Here is a 17008-nt window from a genome sequence, read left to right as displayed (position 1 = left end):
CAGTAGGAGGAGAATCACATAGCTACAAAACAAAAGAACAGGCATTTTAATCTGGGGTGCATAGAAATTTCTTCTCTCAGGTAGTAGTGAATCTCTGCCTTCATGGGTGGTGGAGGCCAGATCATTAGATGTTTTCAAGCTGGAGTTAGAAATATATTGGAAAGATTTAGGAATTGAGGGTGATGGAGAATGGCACAGTGGTCAGCATTGATCAGCTATGATCATATTGAATGAAAGGTCATGCTTGTGGGGCCTGGGGTCTCTACTTCTGTTCCTATATTCTAGTGTTCTTGATATTTAGTAGAATGTGTTTTAGTAAAGTTTACAATGAAGTGTACACTAGAATAAAGTGAACTGTGATGTACAATAGATTAGATTAGATTAGATTCAACTTTATTGTCATTGTGCTGAGCACAAATACAAAGCCAATGAAATGCAGTTAGCATTTAACCAGAAATGCAAAGAATAGTGTTATTTACAAAATAACTGTGAATAAAAAGTAAGTGCTACAGCACACAAATATAAAAGTACTGAGACAGTACAATATGGATGCAATACTGCTTAGCGTTGTGATGTGAGGTTCAGCAGGGTCACAGCCTCAGGGAAGAAGCTCTTCCTGTGCCTGCTGGTGTGGGAGCGGAGGCTCCTGTAGCACCTACCGCATAGGAGGAGAGTAAAAAGTCCATGGTTAGGGTGAGATGCATCCTTGATAATGCTTTTTGCCCTGCCCAGGCAGCATTTATGGTAGATGTTCTCAATGGTGGGCAATTGGGTGCCGATAATCTGCTGGGCAGTTTTCACTACACGCTGAAGTGCTTTGCGGTCCGATACGGGACAATTGCCATACCACACTGAGATGCAGTTGGTGAGTATACTCCCAATGGTACAGCGGTAAAAGTCCATCAGTATCCTGGGACAGAGGTAAGCACTCTTGATGCTCCGCAGGAAATAACTCATTATTGCAGGCCTTCCTGTGATGCAGTGATGGTTCACCTCAATCCAGTGCTTTATAATGAATATTTAATAAACTTGATAACCAATGATGCTTTCAGCCCATTCAATATGTAATGACTGTCATCTGTTTCCACCAGATTATACAAACTGTGTCAACCCCCCCCTGATGGTGATGCTTGAAGACACCTGCTTCAAAACTTGAAGATATCTGGGCATTGCTTCTTCAACTACAATTCAGAGGGTTTGCACTGTAAATAGTAGGATACTCCTGGCTTTCAAACAAGATATTGCTGGGAAGTGCTGGTGAAATGTGCTGCATTTTCTAAGATAAACCTCAGCCATTCAAACTGGAATAAATGCTTTTCTTTGCCACATCGAACAGGCACAAATTAGGGTGGTTGTTCAGTAAATTTCTTTTTCAAACCATGAAGCTAATTATTGCTTATTGTAAATTTATTAAGCATAAATAGGTTTCATTATCTATCAAATTAAGAAGCTTTAGTCAGTTTGTATCTTTTACGATCCTTTTAACTTTACCTTAAAGTATTAAGCAATAATTTGTTGATAAAGTTTTGTATATTTAAACAGGTTCACTATTTAGGATTATATTATAACTGGCTCTTTTCAGGCATAAGAACATTAACAAATGCACAGCAGTCATTGTTGTTCGAAGCTCTCTACAGATGATAGAGGGTACGTGAAAAGACTGCAATATTACAAGGGGATTCTGATGTTTTAGGTAGCACAGCCATAGTCTCTTTTTGTCACCTCAAGGCTGAGATGATGTTATAAACTTAATCTCAGCCCCAACCCGAATTTGTTTATTTTAATGTATTGGAAGATCACAGCCCTGTTTTTTCTCTTGCGTGTAGAATCCTCCGTGGCAGTATTTGTATTGTGAAATAAGAAAGGAGGGGTCTTGAAGCAGCGTCTGCTTTCCTTCATTTAGCAAGAAGGGAAGGTGATTCAGTTTCGCTTTTGCAGAAAATTAACTATCTTGCATACTGTATATTGTAAATGCATAACACTTGAACAAATATTCCTTTCATCAAGCAAGCAATATTTAAATGCACAAAATATAAACTTTTACTGCCTTTTTATTAGATAGGAACTGATGTAAAATACATTTGCATTTGTATAATTAGGAACAATATCAGGTGACATTCTCTCAGGACTAAGACTTTTACTTACTAATGTGCAAAAATAACTTCAAGGTCTTATTCTTGATGTGGGTTTTTTTTAAGTATAACCTTATTCTCTTCTGTTGGCCAATTTCAGTGTAACAATTTATGCTTGCTTTTAAGCAGTTGTACTTTACGGTGAAATGGACAATCATATTGAAAGTAGCTAGGCATAGTTCTAATCTTAAATAATAAATAGTTGTATCCAGATAATTGGCTACTTGAAAAGCTATGACTTTCAAATATTTGAGTTTTACCATAGTGTTCATGGACAGGTAATCAAACATTCCAAGTTTATGGAAGAGAATCATTTCACTTAGCTCATCATCTGGGTTAGCGATATGTTTCTACAAGGACTAGTTGCTTGTGTCCCATTCAAGCAATACTGTAATGACCTGAATAGCCTCCTTCGACACTCTAAAAACAATCAACAATTCTATGACTCCCAATTGTTACAAATACCCTTCTTTTTTTTCCCAAGCAAACACAAAACTACCTTTTTCATTTCACGGAGTCTTTTATCAAGTTAAAAATAGGTGTTCTTATATTGATTGCATTCATCACATGGCAATAACTTTCCCCAATTACATTTACTCTGTGCTTTCTAAGCAATAAAGATGCAATCGGCAAACAAAATTCATTGGATCTATTGATCCCTGTTTACTTTCTATATGTCCAAAATAATTGTTTCTAGATGAGGGTTTGAGGTTTTTGGGCCCACGTCCTGTTGAACGCCTGCCCATCAGAAAACTGGAGGGGCAATTCTTGTGATTCACACTAGCACGGGTGCTATTTCCCCATTTTTGCCATCGTCAATGAACACTGCACTTGCCAACAGAAACCAGATTATAGGTTGCAGCCTACAACATTGGCTTTCAGCTTTCCATGAAACAAATACATTACATCAGCAGTTACTGAATTGATGTGACCCCGAAAGGTCGTTGCTTTGTGTTTCATAAATCTCACCCATCCCAGTCATTTCAGTATATTAAAAACCTCATTATTGAAGCAGGCCTAAGCATGGATGGCTTTAGGTCACAGATATCTAGATTTGTGCCCCGTTTCAACTTGAAGTCACACGTGTCTGGTAGGGAGGGAGATCGGCCGGTCACTGGCTGTGGGCAGAGGTAGGATTGTTGTACAGTGCAATCACAACCTACAGGCCCGAGCACTGTTTACCCCGTCCTCTGCCTTTTCCCTCATAATATCCCTGTTGCTGTCAAAGAGAATAAAATAGCACTGCCTTGCTGGCCATACGATTGTATCTACTTAACCCTGCTTAATTAATCACAAAATAATACTTCCGAAAGGTGGAAATCACAATTTTCGAAGCAAGAATGTGGTATATTTCCTTTTCTTTCTACGGCACCTTATGATACATTTGGTGCATCAAAAATGGGTGAAATCCTATTGCTAGAAAAAATGTATTTTATTTCCCCGAGGACGAAATTCACATTTCCAAGTGCTATCATTGCTCCTTGGAGCCAGGTACCTGATAAGCTGTTTCCAGAAACTGCTGCTGCCTACAAATACATACAGTACATTAATAGGGGCACTTACTTAAACATTCAATATTACATCAATGCCTAGCACATTAACTATGAATGTTAGAGTCAGATTTATAGAACAGAATCTGAAGTATCAATGTTGTGTCCTGGTTTAGCACTTTCCCTAACCTAGTTTCCTGCAGGGGAAGTGACTGACCACTGCACAATCTCACAACAAACCCAAGTTGTGTCATGTTTTGGAGCCAGTTGTTCGCTCTAAAACTATTATATGATAAAGCACTGTCTTTGATTTTTAGAATTTGTGAAATCATTTAATCTAATTTTAGCTTTACATAGTTGGCAGGAAATAGATGCCACTGATTTAGGACCTGTTTTACACACTATCTGATTTTGCCTTCTGACAGCGGGCTGCAGTTGGTTTCCTGTCAGTTTCCCACTAGATGAGTTAGCAGATAATTACTTCCATTACTATACAGGAATATTTTTTTCTAAGTACTTTTAGTGACATTATGAAGTTAAGTATGTCAAACTTACATACTTTAAAATGTGTGTTAAAGAAACTGATAAACTTGATTTTATATAAATAATCTGCTGATTAGTATCAATATATATGGTTCATATTTTAAGTATTTTAATCTTGCACTAACTTGCGGAAATAAGATTGGAAGATGACATTGGGGAATGGACATTAGAAAAATACAGTCATATTAGTTCCTGATGTAGAATTTGCCTGACACAAGACTTTACTGTACATACATTCTGAATCAAATCTTAATCAAGATGGCAAAAGGTAAAAGAAGCAAATGATGTCACACCTTCATTATAAAATTCAGTTAACTAGTAATGGAACCTGGGTCAGTCATATTCCATGTGGCTCGGAGATGAATCACAGAGTATATTTAATATAAACCAATATCACTTTGATAGATTTGCCAGAAATGTTGAGATTGTAGTACCTAATATTTTCTCTATATTTTCTGCAGTGACGGTGCTGAGGGATTATTGCAATGAAAATAGAAAATCTAAATGTAGTGGGGAGGAAATTTTTGTGAAGGTGCATTTTTGTGGACTTATAATGAAATCTTCATGATCTTCAATAACAATGCAAAAATAATCAACTTCACGTAGCAGAATTGTTCTCTTTCATTATTATAAGTTAAATTATAAGTAAGAACTTATTTGTTCTCTGATAACTACATTATTCCCTTTGTTAAATGAAACATTCTTCAAAATGGAAGGTAAAATATAGAATCCAATTTCCTTTCATGTTCTTTAAATGCTTTAATATTTCATAAAGTATGATGATTTCAAAAGATCCAAATCAGGCTTTGAGATCTTGAACTATTTAATTTCCATTGATGCAATGGTACATTATTTGAATAAAGCCATCGAGAAAGCTTATTCTGGAAATAATGAATGTTTCTGAGTGTATTGACTGTGACTGTTAGACTGAGGGCTTTGAATTTCTGTAATGACTTATCACTAGCGATGTACCATGATGCATGTTAGTTCTATGTGTGTTACATTTAATCTTTTCCCTGATAAAGTTATAAGCTGATGTTTGTATGCCTTTCAAAAGAATACCTTTCTCTGTAAATACATAATTACAGTATGCTGTGATATATTGTTAAATTATACTGACTATTTAATCATACTTATATATTAAACACTTAATGCAGGAATGGAACACAGTGTTTAAAGCAAAGCTGTTACATTTTCTTTATGTTTGAAATATATTGCTGTAGAAATGCAATTAAATTCAACTGATAATAAAAAAAAATAAAATCTGCAGGATGCTATAATCAAGTGAATCTTCTAAAAAAATGTTTAAACTACAGTTAAAAAAAAATGCCAGTTTACAAACTATAGACCTGGATTTCATTGATGTCACCAACTGCTACTGATATCTATTGCTTTCTTCTGCCTGCTTTTCTGGTTAATATTAGAGTTTGGAAAGGTGCCTCAATCAATCATTGACTTAGATACAACCCTCAACTCATTCTCCCAATTTAAGACAGGTAATAAGGTTATCCCAAGAAACTACTCCAGGAGACTTCTTGGTTAGGCACCTAGCCAATGAAAAAGACATAAAGAAAACCCAGAAACTTGCAGACTGGTTAAACGACAAAGAAACTGGTTTTTCAGCCCACCACGTGCCTGCCAACCGTCAAGTACCTTTCTATACCAGTCCTGAAGAATTGTCTTGGCCCAAAATGTCAACTGTTTACTCTTTTCCATAGATGCTGCCCAACATGCTGAGTTCCTCCAGTATTTTATGTGTGTTGCTATGGATCTCCAGTATCTGCAGACTCTCTCCTGCTGGTGCCTTTCTATACCAATCTCACTTGCCTTGGTGATTTCTGAAAGGCTTCTTTCCCAGAGCTTCATCAAACTACTGCACACACCAACAGCTCACACAAAATACTGGAGGAACTGGTACTGGTGCCCCTGAATAACACAGATGAGAGATGGAGAGTGAGGAACAAATTTGCTGCTGTAAGTCATCCACCCAGAATACTCTCTCATTTTATGTTCAGTACGTAACACATAGGGAAGCTTGACAGTAACCCATAAGTGTCAAAACATATAACATATCCCTCCCACCTTATCTTAAAGGTTTCCAACCTTTCCTGTACACAGACCAGATAGAGATTCAATCTGTCTGGAGGCCGCATGTTCCTGTGTGAACACTGACAACCTGGGATGACACCAAAGTAATTTTATCTCTCGGTGGTGTAAGTATAGATCTTGACTTGGGTACTGTAAGCTCCTTTCGTTGAGCCAGGTAAGGTTTCAGTTCTATTGTTGGCTCTCCTTTCCATTTGTGAGTTACCATGTCCAGCACTTTAGGAGGAACAGGGTCAATACATGCATACTTCTGGACTTGCACCACAGTTATTGCAGTTCTAGGTACGTGTGAAGTAAAAGGTCTCCTTTAGGGATGGCTTTGGAGTTGTAACAGCAGGAGAAGTTTGGATGCTCTATCAGCATTCAAATGGTGCATTGACCAGTTGTACTGACCTGCAGAGAGTAACAAAGCTCAGCATGGCATTTGACTAGCAGCCAGGGAAGGAATGCTCGCATAAGACCACAACACCATAAGACACAGGAGCAGAATTAGGCCACTCAGCCCATTGAGTCTGCTCAGCTCTTCCACCATGGCTGATCCCAGATCCCACTCAACTCCATACACCAGCCTTCTTGCCATATCTTTTGATACCCTGACTGATCAGGGAGCTATCAACTTCCGACTTAAATATACCAACAGACCTGGCCTCCACCACGGTATGTGGCAGAGCATTCCACGGATTCATTATCCTCTGGCTAAGCAAAATTCCTCCTTACTTCTGTTCTAAAAGGTCACCCCTCTAGTTCTCGATACCCCCACCATATGAAACATCCTCTCCACATCCACCCTAGTCCTTTCAATGAGATCCCCCTGCATTCTTCTAAATTCCAGTGAGTACCAGCCCAAAGCTGCCAAATGCTCCTCATATGTTAACCCCTTCATTTCCAGAATCATCCTCGTGTGTCATGGTCCGGTCCATGAAGTCCACGTTCCGGTTCACGGTCCGCTCCGTGGACTCTGGACTCTGGGTCTTCTGTCTGTCCCTTGTTTCAGTTGGGCTTAATCATAGGCACCTGATGCTCGTCTCGGGGCTGGGAATATAAGTGGCCCTGGGTTCGAGTGTGGTTGCTGGTTTGTCTTGTCAGTATCCCGTCCTTGCCTCCGTGGGGTAAAGGTTGATTTATACTTCTACGTCAAATGGACGCCGTAACCTATGCAAGAGGGCTACGCACATTGTGAGCATTTATCCTTGTGCATCGGTGTGTCTGCGTCACTCTGCAATTCGGGCACGTCGCGCATGCGCACACACCTGCCTGCGCAAGGCTTCATGGTCATGGTAGTGTTTCTCGGAGTAAATAAGTTTAAAGCAAGCATCTTTTTTCGTAAAGGCAAAATGTGTCCTCCATAATTTTGGAAGTCTGTAAAGCATTATGGAAAGCACTGCAGCCAGAGTTCCTTCCCTGCCCTTCAGTCGCCCTACGGGAAGCTATTGCAGCGTAGGATGAAATGCGATGCTACCCAGCGGACGAATCGCAGTTGTTCGGTCTGCGTTGCCGCGATGCGTAGTTACATTTTGGAAGAGATGCGCGTCAGGCTACAGCGTAGGGTTCATGGCGGCACCATACCTATGGCGTCTATTTGACGCAGAAGTATAAATCAGCCTTAAGTCAGGCTGTCTTTGCCGTTACCCTGCGGTTGGATCTGTCCCTTCCTGTTCTTGCCTCCATTGGGTAAGCCAGGCCGTCTTTGCCTGTGTCTGGAGCCTTGCCCGCAGCCTGCGTCTGGAGCCTTGCCCGCAGCCTGCGTCTGGAGCCTTGCCCGCAGCCTATGTCTGGAGCCTTGTCCTGCAACCTGTGTCTAGTTCTACCACCGGAGAGCGACCAGAGCCTTACTGTATCAAGATAAGGAACTGTCTATTGTTGAGTTGGAACTGTCTCTGTGTCCACGCCTTCACTAGGTAGGTCCGGCCGTTTTCCGCTACCTAGTGTTGGGTACCATCTCGTCATGTTCAGCATTCTGTGTAGAGACCCGGCCCTAAGTCCTGTTCCTAAGGAGGGGTCCTGGCTCTGTGTTCCATGTCCTGGTGTTCCTGTCTCTGAAGCCCAAGGCTCCATATTCCTATGCTCTAGACCAAGGCTCTGTGTTCTTGTCCTCCCCAGGACCACGGCTCTGTGATCTGCGTTCCTGTTGTCTCAAGTCCAAGGCTCGGCTGTTCCTGAGTACCAAGTCAAGGATTCGTGTTCTCGTCCTGTCCATGTGTTTCATCCTGTGCTGGAGTTCCCTCGTCCTGTGCTGGAGTTCCCTCGTCTTGCCCAGGAGTCTTGTTCTGTCCTGTAGCCTCACCTCGTCCTGTCTCCCAAGACCACATCATGTCTTCGCCTAGTTCCGGAGTCCAAGCCCGAGTCAAGACCCAGGTTCTGGGTCCTTGTCAAGTCTCTGGCTCGGAGTCCGAACCCAAGCCTCATCATGTCCTCGCCTCGAAGAACCCAAGCCTCGAAATACCCAAGCCATGAAGCACCCAAGCCATGTCCAGTCCTGTAGCCATGTCATGTCCTTGCCTAGTTCTGGGGTCTGAGCCCAAGTCAAGACCCAGGTTCTGGGTCCTTGTCCAGTCTCCGGCTTGGAGTCCAAACCAAGGCTCCTAGTTCCCAGTTCCTTGTCCTGGTCCCGCTTGCCTAGCCAATGTCCTAGCCCAAGTCTGTGTTCTTGTCCCAGTTCTCTAGTCAAGTCCTGTTCCTAGTACTTCAGTGTCTGTGTCTTGCATTTGGGTCCACTTCCAGCGCTCCGTTCTGACATCGTGAACCTCCTCTGGACTCTCTCCAATGACAACACTTCCTTTCTGAGATATGGGGCCCAAAACTGTTGACAATACTCTAAGTGCAGCCTGACTAGTGTCTTATAAAACCTCAGCATTATCTCCTTGCTTTTATGTTCTATTCCCCTTGAAATAAATGACAACATTGCATTTGCCTTCTTTACCACAGACTCAACTTTTAAATTATCCTTTTGAGAGTCTTGCACGAAGACTTCTAAGCCCCTCTGCATCTTTGATGTTTGAACCTTCCTCCATTTAGGTACAGTCTGCACAATTGTTCCTTTTACCCAAATGCATTATCATTCATTTCCCAACTCTGTATTCCATCTGCCACTTTTTGCTCATTCTTCCTATTTGTACAAGTCCTGCTGCAATCACATTGCTTCCTCAGCACTACTTACCCCTCCAATTAATCTTTGTATCATCCGCAAACTTTGCCAGAAAGCCATTACGTAATTCCATTATCCAAACAATGTGAAAAGTAGCGATCCCAATGCTGACTCCTGAGGAACACCACTAGTCACTGGAAGCCAACCAGAAAAGACCCCTTTATTCTCCCTCAGCGCAGAGGAGGTTCACCAGGTTGATTCCAGGGATGAAGGGGTTAACCTATGAGGCGAGATTGAGTTGCCTGGCACTATACTGTCTGGAGTTCAGAAGAATGAGAGGGGATCTTATAGAAACATACAAAATTTTGAAAGGGATAGATTTGATAGAAGTAGGAAAGTTGTTTCCATGGGTAGGAGAGACTAGAACTAGGGGACATTGCCTCAAGATTCAGGAGAGAAGATTAGGACGGAGATAAGGAGAAACTGTTTTTCCCAGAGAGTGGTGAATCTGTGGAATTCTCTGCCCAGGGAAGCAGTTGAGGCTTCCTCACTAAATATATTTTACAAACAATTAGATAGGTTTTTACATAGTAAGGGAATTAAGGGTTATAAGGAAAAGGCAGGTAGATGGAGCTGAGTTTATGGACAGATCAGCCATGATCTTATTGAATGGCGGGGCAGGCTTGATGGGTCGGATGGCCTACTCCTGCTCCTATTTCTTATATTCTTATGTTCACTGCCTTCTGCCTGTCAGCCATTCCTCTCTCCATGCCAGTATCTTTCCTGTAACACCATAGGATTTTATCTTGTCAAGCGGCCTCATGTATGGAACCTTATCAAATATCTTCTGAAAATGCAAGTAAATGACATCCACTGCATTTTCTTTATCCACCCTGCTTGTTAGTTCCTCAAAGGTCTCTTAACAAATTTGTCATGAAATATTTCCTTTTACAGAAACCCTGCTGACTTTGTCTTAATTTATCATTAGTTTCCCAGTACCCCGAAACTTCGTCTTTAATAACTTAAAGAGTGGAGTGACATGTGGACAAAAAACTGACATCAAGGGATGATGATCTGTCAGTCATGTAAATCTGTGACCAAAGAGGAATCGATGGAATTTCTTGACTCCAAATACAATTGTGAGTGCTTCCCGCTCAGCCTGGCTTTTAGCTTTGTCATAGAGCTATAGAAAAGTACAGTACAGAATCAGGCCCTTCATTTAAATCTCTACTCCTATCAACCTGCACCGGCACCATAGTACTCCATACCCCTACCAACCTAACCAAACTCCCCTTAAATGTTGAAATTGAGTTCACATGCACCACTTCCACACCCTCATGACACTCTGAGAGAAGGTTCCCCTTAAAATTTTCACCTTTCACCCTTAAACCATGACCTTTAGTTGTAGGCCCACACAATGTCAGTGGGAAAAGCCTGCTTGCATTTACCCTATCTATACCTCTCATAATTTTGTATACCTCTATTAAATATCCTCTCAATCTTCTATGTTCTAAGGTATTAAGTCCTAACCTATTTAATCTTTTCATATAACTCGGGTCCTTCAGACCTGGCAACAACCCTGTAAGGTTTTTCTGTACCCTTTCAACTTTACTTACATTTTTCCTTTAAGTATATGACCAAAACTGCACACAATACTCCAGATTAGGCATCACCAATGTCTAATACAACTTCAAATTAACATTCCACCTCCTGTCCTCCTGTACTCACTACTTGGATTTATGAAGCCCAATGTGCCAAAAGTTAATTTTTCAACCCTATCAACCTGTGACACCACTTTCAGTGAATTATGGACCTGTATTCCCAGATTCCTTTGTTCTACGTGCCCTACCATTCACTATGTAAGACCTATCTTGTTTGGTCCTTTTGAAGTGCAACACCTTGCAATTGATTGCATTAAGTTCCACCTGCTATTTTTCAGCTTATTTTTCCAGCTTGTCCAGATCCCACTGTAGGCCAGGGTGGTCTTCCTTGCTGTCCACTACACCCTAAATCTTGGTGTCATCCGCAAATTTGCTGATCGAGTTAACCACATTATCATCCAGATCATTGAAAAAAATGACAAACAACGTCGGACCCAGCACTGATCCCTGTGGCTCTCCACTGGTCACAGGCCTACAGTCAGAGAGGCAACCCTCAACTACCACTCTCTGGCTTCTCTCACAAAGCCAATGTCTAATCTAATTTACTACCTCAGCTTGGATGCCAAGCGACTCAACCGTCTTGACTAACCTCCCATGCCGGACCTTGTAAAATGTCCTGCCAAGGCCCATGTAGACACCACCCACTGCCTTGCCTTCATCAACTTTCCTGGTAACGTGCTTGAAAATCGCTGTAAGATTGGTTAGATATGAGCTACCATGTGCAGTGCCATGCTGACCATTCCTAATATGCCTATGTCCCAGTATGCTCCATCTTGTACATGTTTCTTTTTGTTTTTCCAAAAGACATTTCTCTTTATTGCAGTAGTTTTGGTTGACAGTGAATTTTTACTTTTACAGGCATGTTTAATATATCCCTTCTTAGCACAGCTTCCCTTATGTAAATCATTATATGAGCATTCTTTTGCTGAATGCCCAGTTTTGCCACAATGGTAACATCGAGTACCAATCGGTGTCTTATTCTTAAAGTCAGGAGAAAATATATGAATTTGGGAAGACGTGCTTAATAATTGTGGTTCTCTAGCTGCCATCTCCAGAGATGAACTAATCTCAATTGCCTTTTGTAATGTTAGTCTGCCTTCTGTAAGCAACCATTTCTGAATTGCCTCACCATGCAAACCACACACGTCTGTAATGTAATGTGTCATTCAGTGACTGCCCAGAATCACAGTGTTCAGACAATTGCTTCAGCACTGCCACAAACTGTGAAATAGACTTGCTTTCCTCTTGATTCCTTTCATGAAATCTAAACGTCTCGGCAATAATCAAAGGTTTAGATGAATAGTTGTCCATTAAGGCTTCAGCTATGTCGCCATAAGGCTTATCATCAGACTGAGCAGATTGCACTGGTCTATGTAGCAAATTAAATGTTTTTTGCACCCTTCGCAGTCAGAAAGGATGGAACATGACTATAATCTGAAATTTGATTTACCAGTGCAAAACATTAAAAGCTTTCAGTATATGAACTTCATTGCTCTGTTGTTTCATCATATGGCCCCGTACTTCCAAACATTTTCGCCTTTTTCAAACACTGACTTGTTCCAGAAAAGTTAATGTCTTATTCATCTCTCTCTTTCTCTCTCTCTCTCTCTCTCTCTCTCTCTCTTGTGTTTTATTTAACCATCCTATTCTCATTCTCTCCTTCCGGTTCTTCACCGACCACACTTCCTGTACCCGTCTTCTTTTCGCTGACCTACATTGCCAGCATTGCACATGGACTTTTCTTGCCGATGGGAAAAAAGTCAATAACTATCATGTGAGGAGCTATCACCTCATTGCCAGTTATTATGTTTGTGGTAGTGGGAAGCCCGGTGTCCGTGATTAACACAGACGAGAGACAGAGAGGTGGGAACAGATGGACAGCTGTTTATCTACCCAGAATGCCCTCTCACATTATATTCAGCACGTAACTCTCAAGGAAACTTGATGGCAATCTGTAAGGGTCAAAACATACATGAATACATTACACCCATTCCACTACTGTCCTCTCATATTAGATTCCTTCCTCTTCAGCCACTTACCACACCCTTCCAACCTTCTTACTTCATTCCCCCTTCCCCCCACAGGTCTCACCTGCCAGCTTGAATTTCTTCCTCACCTTCTTATTCTGGCTTCTGCCTCCTTCCTTTCCAGTTCTGATGGAGCATCTCGGTCTGAAACGTTGACTGTTTATTCCCCTCCATAGATGCTACCCTACCTGCTGAGTACCTCCAGCATTTTGTGTGTCTTGCTCAAGGCTTCTTGCATCTGCAGACTCTCTTATGTTTATGCACACATTACCAAGGCCTATTTCTGATTAACGTTCTTGCTTCACCAAGAAATAATGTGAAAGATCTTTACAGCACTCTCCAAACCTGTGCCTTCATAGCCAAAATGGCTGGTCAACACAATCAGGTTATAACCTCAAATTATATGGATGGAAATGAGAACTGACCTTTTCACAAATTAATGTCATTGCATGTCATTGATTATTTTATTTATTACCTCTTTGCTCCAGTTAGCTAAAATACTACTTCTGTCATCCTTCCTATTCATTCTGTCAAGGGTTCCCAAATTTTATATGTCTATTAAACCTCTCCACAGAAGTCAGTAAACAACCACAGAAAATTCAACCTTTAAGGTCTGCATCACCGGTAGCATCTTTGTAATTTCTACTACTCTTCTTTGGTGTGATTCTTCTCTGTAATGCAGTGACCAGTTCTGAAAAGCATACCCCACTGTGCCTATCGTTTGAAGTTCCAGGATTGCTCTGATATTTTTGTGCATGTCCTGATATTATCCTGAATGACTCAACAATATTTTCTGATCCCACTATCAACTTGTAGCCTGAGCTCATCATTCTTATTAACCAGAACTCATATAAAGCACATTGAAACTTGTTATGGTGGTTAATATTGTTATCCCTATGCCGCTCAGTTAGCCACCCCCATATGGAAGGAGTTCACATGCTGTACGAGCGGTGTTATCAATAAAGTTCAGTCGTATATCCTGCATGCTGCTGAGCTGGGGTACTGGTGTGCTCTGCACTCAACCTCACTTCGAACACAACAAAACTCTCCTAATGTTTGTTCTTTAGCTTTCTTGCCTCTGCCTTCTAATCTCACCAGCAGATACCCAGCCTTCTAGTTCCAGGTTTGATGCTCTTCCACTGGAACTACGTATGTGACCGAACCCATCCTCCTCCCTACCAGAGGTAAAGCAATCCCAGTAACAGCAACTGACCTCCAAGTAAGGGATGAGAATTGAAAGAGATTCAAACGCTGGAAATCTGACATTTAAAAAAAAAGGAAATTCTGGAGATACTCAGCAAACCTGTGGAAAAGGAAACAAAGTCAATGTCTCAAGTCCAAGAGCTTTCATCAGAACTCATCACTGGACCATTTCAGGTCAGTAACTTAAATGATAGATGGAGAGCTGTAATAATAACCTGTTGCTCTGATTTCATTTCTTGATTTTTAAAAAAATGAATCCCACTTAACTTCCTCTCCTTCCAGTAAGGTTGGGCTTTTCACTAACATTTACCTGCTCTGCTTCACTCTCTGCGGTCAAGTCCTGCCCCTCTCCTTTTCTCCCAGTGAACATTTTGGATTCCCCTCAAGTACAGACTTTAGCCATCGCATAAAATTTCCAGTAAGCTGCACAATCATGGCCCTAAGCAGCAAAATGGACTTTAATGCTGTTGCTTTCGATAAGGCTGCTTAGCTCTGTTGGAAGCCCCGTATTGTATTTAATGTGTGTAGGACACTGAAGAAATTCCATAGGCCAACTGGGTATGCTCAAGCACCCTGCAGGCACCAACCTTTGCAAACAGCTCCAAAAGTAACTTCAGTATGTGCAAGAGCAATAGGAGTAATTTTTCTGGGTCTTATAAGGAAAGGTATCTTTGCTGTTCACTCTTATGCATTTCTCAAGCTCTCTTGCATCTCATGTTTGTGCCTCCACTCGTGATTTAGCTACCTGTTGGTCAGATCTCTAGAGAGATAACTCATATATACCAGCTCTTTCAGACGGGCTACTCACTGAAAATGGTGAGATGGAGGATTTTTTATAAAAGATACAGGACCTACTTGTTGGTTGATTAACAACTTGAAGGTCAAAATTACATGAAGCATGTTTCCAGATATTGCAAGTTATAGGTAAGAAGAAAGAAAAGCGGGATGGAGATGTGATCTTGTAGCAGACATCTAGATGCCCACCTCCCCCTACACAGTCATCTGCTGTTCACCACATCTTCCATTTCTCAGTGACTGAGGATCCACTATCTCCCTCAGATTGATTGATAAAAATATTTCTAGGTGTCAATGCACAGCCTGTACTAGCTACAGTATAAAGTTGGTGCAGACACCACATAATTAGATGCTGTTTGAAGATATTTGTGGATACCATGCAGAATTAAAAATAGCACGTCAGACTGGAGGACAGTAATGTAAAAGGGCAATTAGCTGCTTGCTGGGCATTAAACTGTAAGTCATTCAAACACTTTAACAAAATGTGAGAGGAAATTGCTGAAATTAGCAGACCAGCCTAGCACAGTGCTTCTTTGGAAGCTGTGGCTGGCTTTTTATAACTTGTCGAACTAGGCACAATTAGATGAACTTTTCCTGAACTGTACGATTATGCACGGTATAGTTATTATTACACTAACTGCTTCTGGCTTCCTCCTTCTCTTGTACTTCCCTCCTTGTAGCCTTGTCTCACTTTACTTTTGGTACATTTTACATGAATGAATCGCTGTCCTCCTTGCCACCGTTGTTTATTAATAGACAACAGCATCAATTGATAATTATTATTTTAAATCAAATCATACTGTTGCATCAATGTTGGTGGGGTGATACACATGTCTCTAGGTAGCACAAACTCAGCATTTGAACAATCCAATTTGACGGGACAAATGAATTAAATCTAAGTAGTGGCATGTGCTTATTAGCATCTCCCTTACTCACTCCATATCATTTTCCCTTCACTTTCACCCAGGTTTCTTATCCACCTCTCAGCTGCATTCCGTCTTCTTATGCCTTCTGGTTCGTTCTTTTACTAATTTAATATGCATGGGTCTCTATTCAATGGTTTTAGAATATATTTATAGTTTTATATAAATATTTTAAATGATTTTACGAAATTAAAAGCAGAAAATCTTGAAACATTCAGCTGGTGGCCCGTAACTCTTGAGAGGGTAATTTTAACATTTGAGGTTATCAACCAGAAACAGTAAACTTACCATTTCAAACAGATGGCTGACTCATCTCCTGAGTATTGCCAGGTCTTAAGAATTCCAGCATTTATAGAATTCTAACATTTAAAATGTCAATTATACTGTGGACTGGTTTTAGCATTGATACAAATGAGTGCCCATTGTTTCACAAATGTTATTAAGCAGTAAACAGAAAGGAAAATTGAAACTTTTGAACTCTGTTGCCAAGTTATGCTGTTCCTCCACATACTGTGCTACAATTAGAAGTTTATCAATTTATTTTAATCCAATATCTACTGTGTATAAAGCCAAGATGCTGCAGTACGTAATAAACATGGTGAAGAAGTTGGTAATGATCAATTTTTAATTGACACCATGTTATAATTTGTCATAGAGTTGTTAAGGCACAGGAAGAGGCCATATGGCCTATTGAATCCATGCCAACTCTCTACAGAGCAATCCACTCAGCAGCACTCACAACACGCTGGAGGAACTCAGCAGGTCAGGCAGCATCCGTGGAAATGATCAGTCAACGTTTTGGGCTGGAATCCTTCGTCAGGACTGAAGAGGGAGGGGACAGAGGCCCTATAAAGAAGGTGGGGGGAGGGTGGGAAGGAGAAGGCTGGTAGGTTCCAGGTGAAAAACCAGTAAGGGGAAAGGTAAAGGTGTGGGGGAGGGGAAGCAGGGAGGTGATAGGCAGAAAAGGTGAAGAAGGAATAGGAGAAAGTACAATGGGTGGTAGAAGGAGGCAGAACCATGAGGGAGGTGATAGGCAGCTGGGG

General features: G+C 41.1%; 1 protein-coding gene across 4 annotated transcripts in view; it reads left to right on the top strand.

Moving 5' to 3' along the window:
- prex2 (phosphatidylinositol-3,4,5-trisphosphate-dependent Rac exchange factor 2) overlaps positions 1-5346 on the top strand; it is a 407250-nt gene extending 401904 nt beyond the window's left edge. For all 4 annotated transcript variants that reach the window (XM_072254160.1, XM_072254142.1, XM_072254151.1 and 1 more), the window contains one exon: positions 1092-5346. In XM_072254160.1, the coding sequence (XP_072110261.1) occupies positions 1092-1134 (43 nt within the window). In that variant the 3' untranslated portion in view covers positions 1135-5346. The remainder of the gene's footprint in view (positions 1-1091) is intronic.
- Positions 5347-17008: the final 11662 nt, after the last annotated feature.

This window comes from Mobula birostris, chromosome 1 (assembly GCF_030028105.1).
Source record: "Mobula birostris isolate sMobBir1 chromosome 1, sMobBir1.hap1, whole genome shotgun sequence".
Lineage (NCBI taxonomy): Eukaryota > Metazoa > Chordata > Chondrichthyes > Myliobatiformes > Myliobatidae > Mobula > Mobula birostris.
The sequence above is the reverse complement of the archived record's forward strand: the minus strand, read 5'-3'. Positions and strand labels throughout refer to the sequence as shown.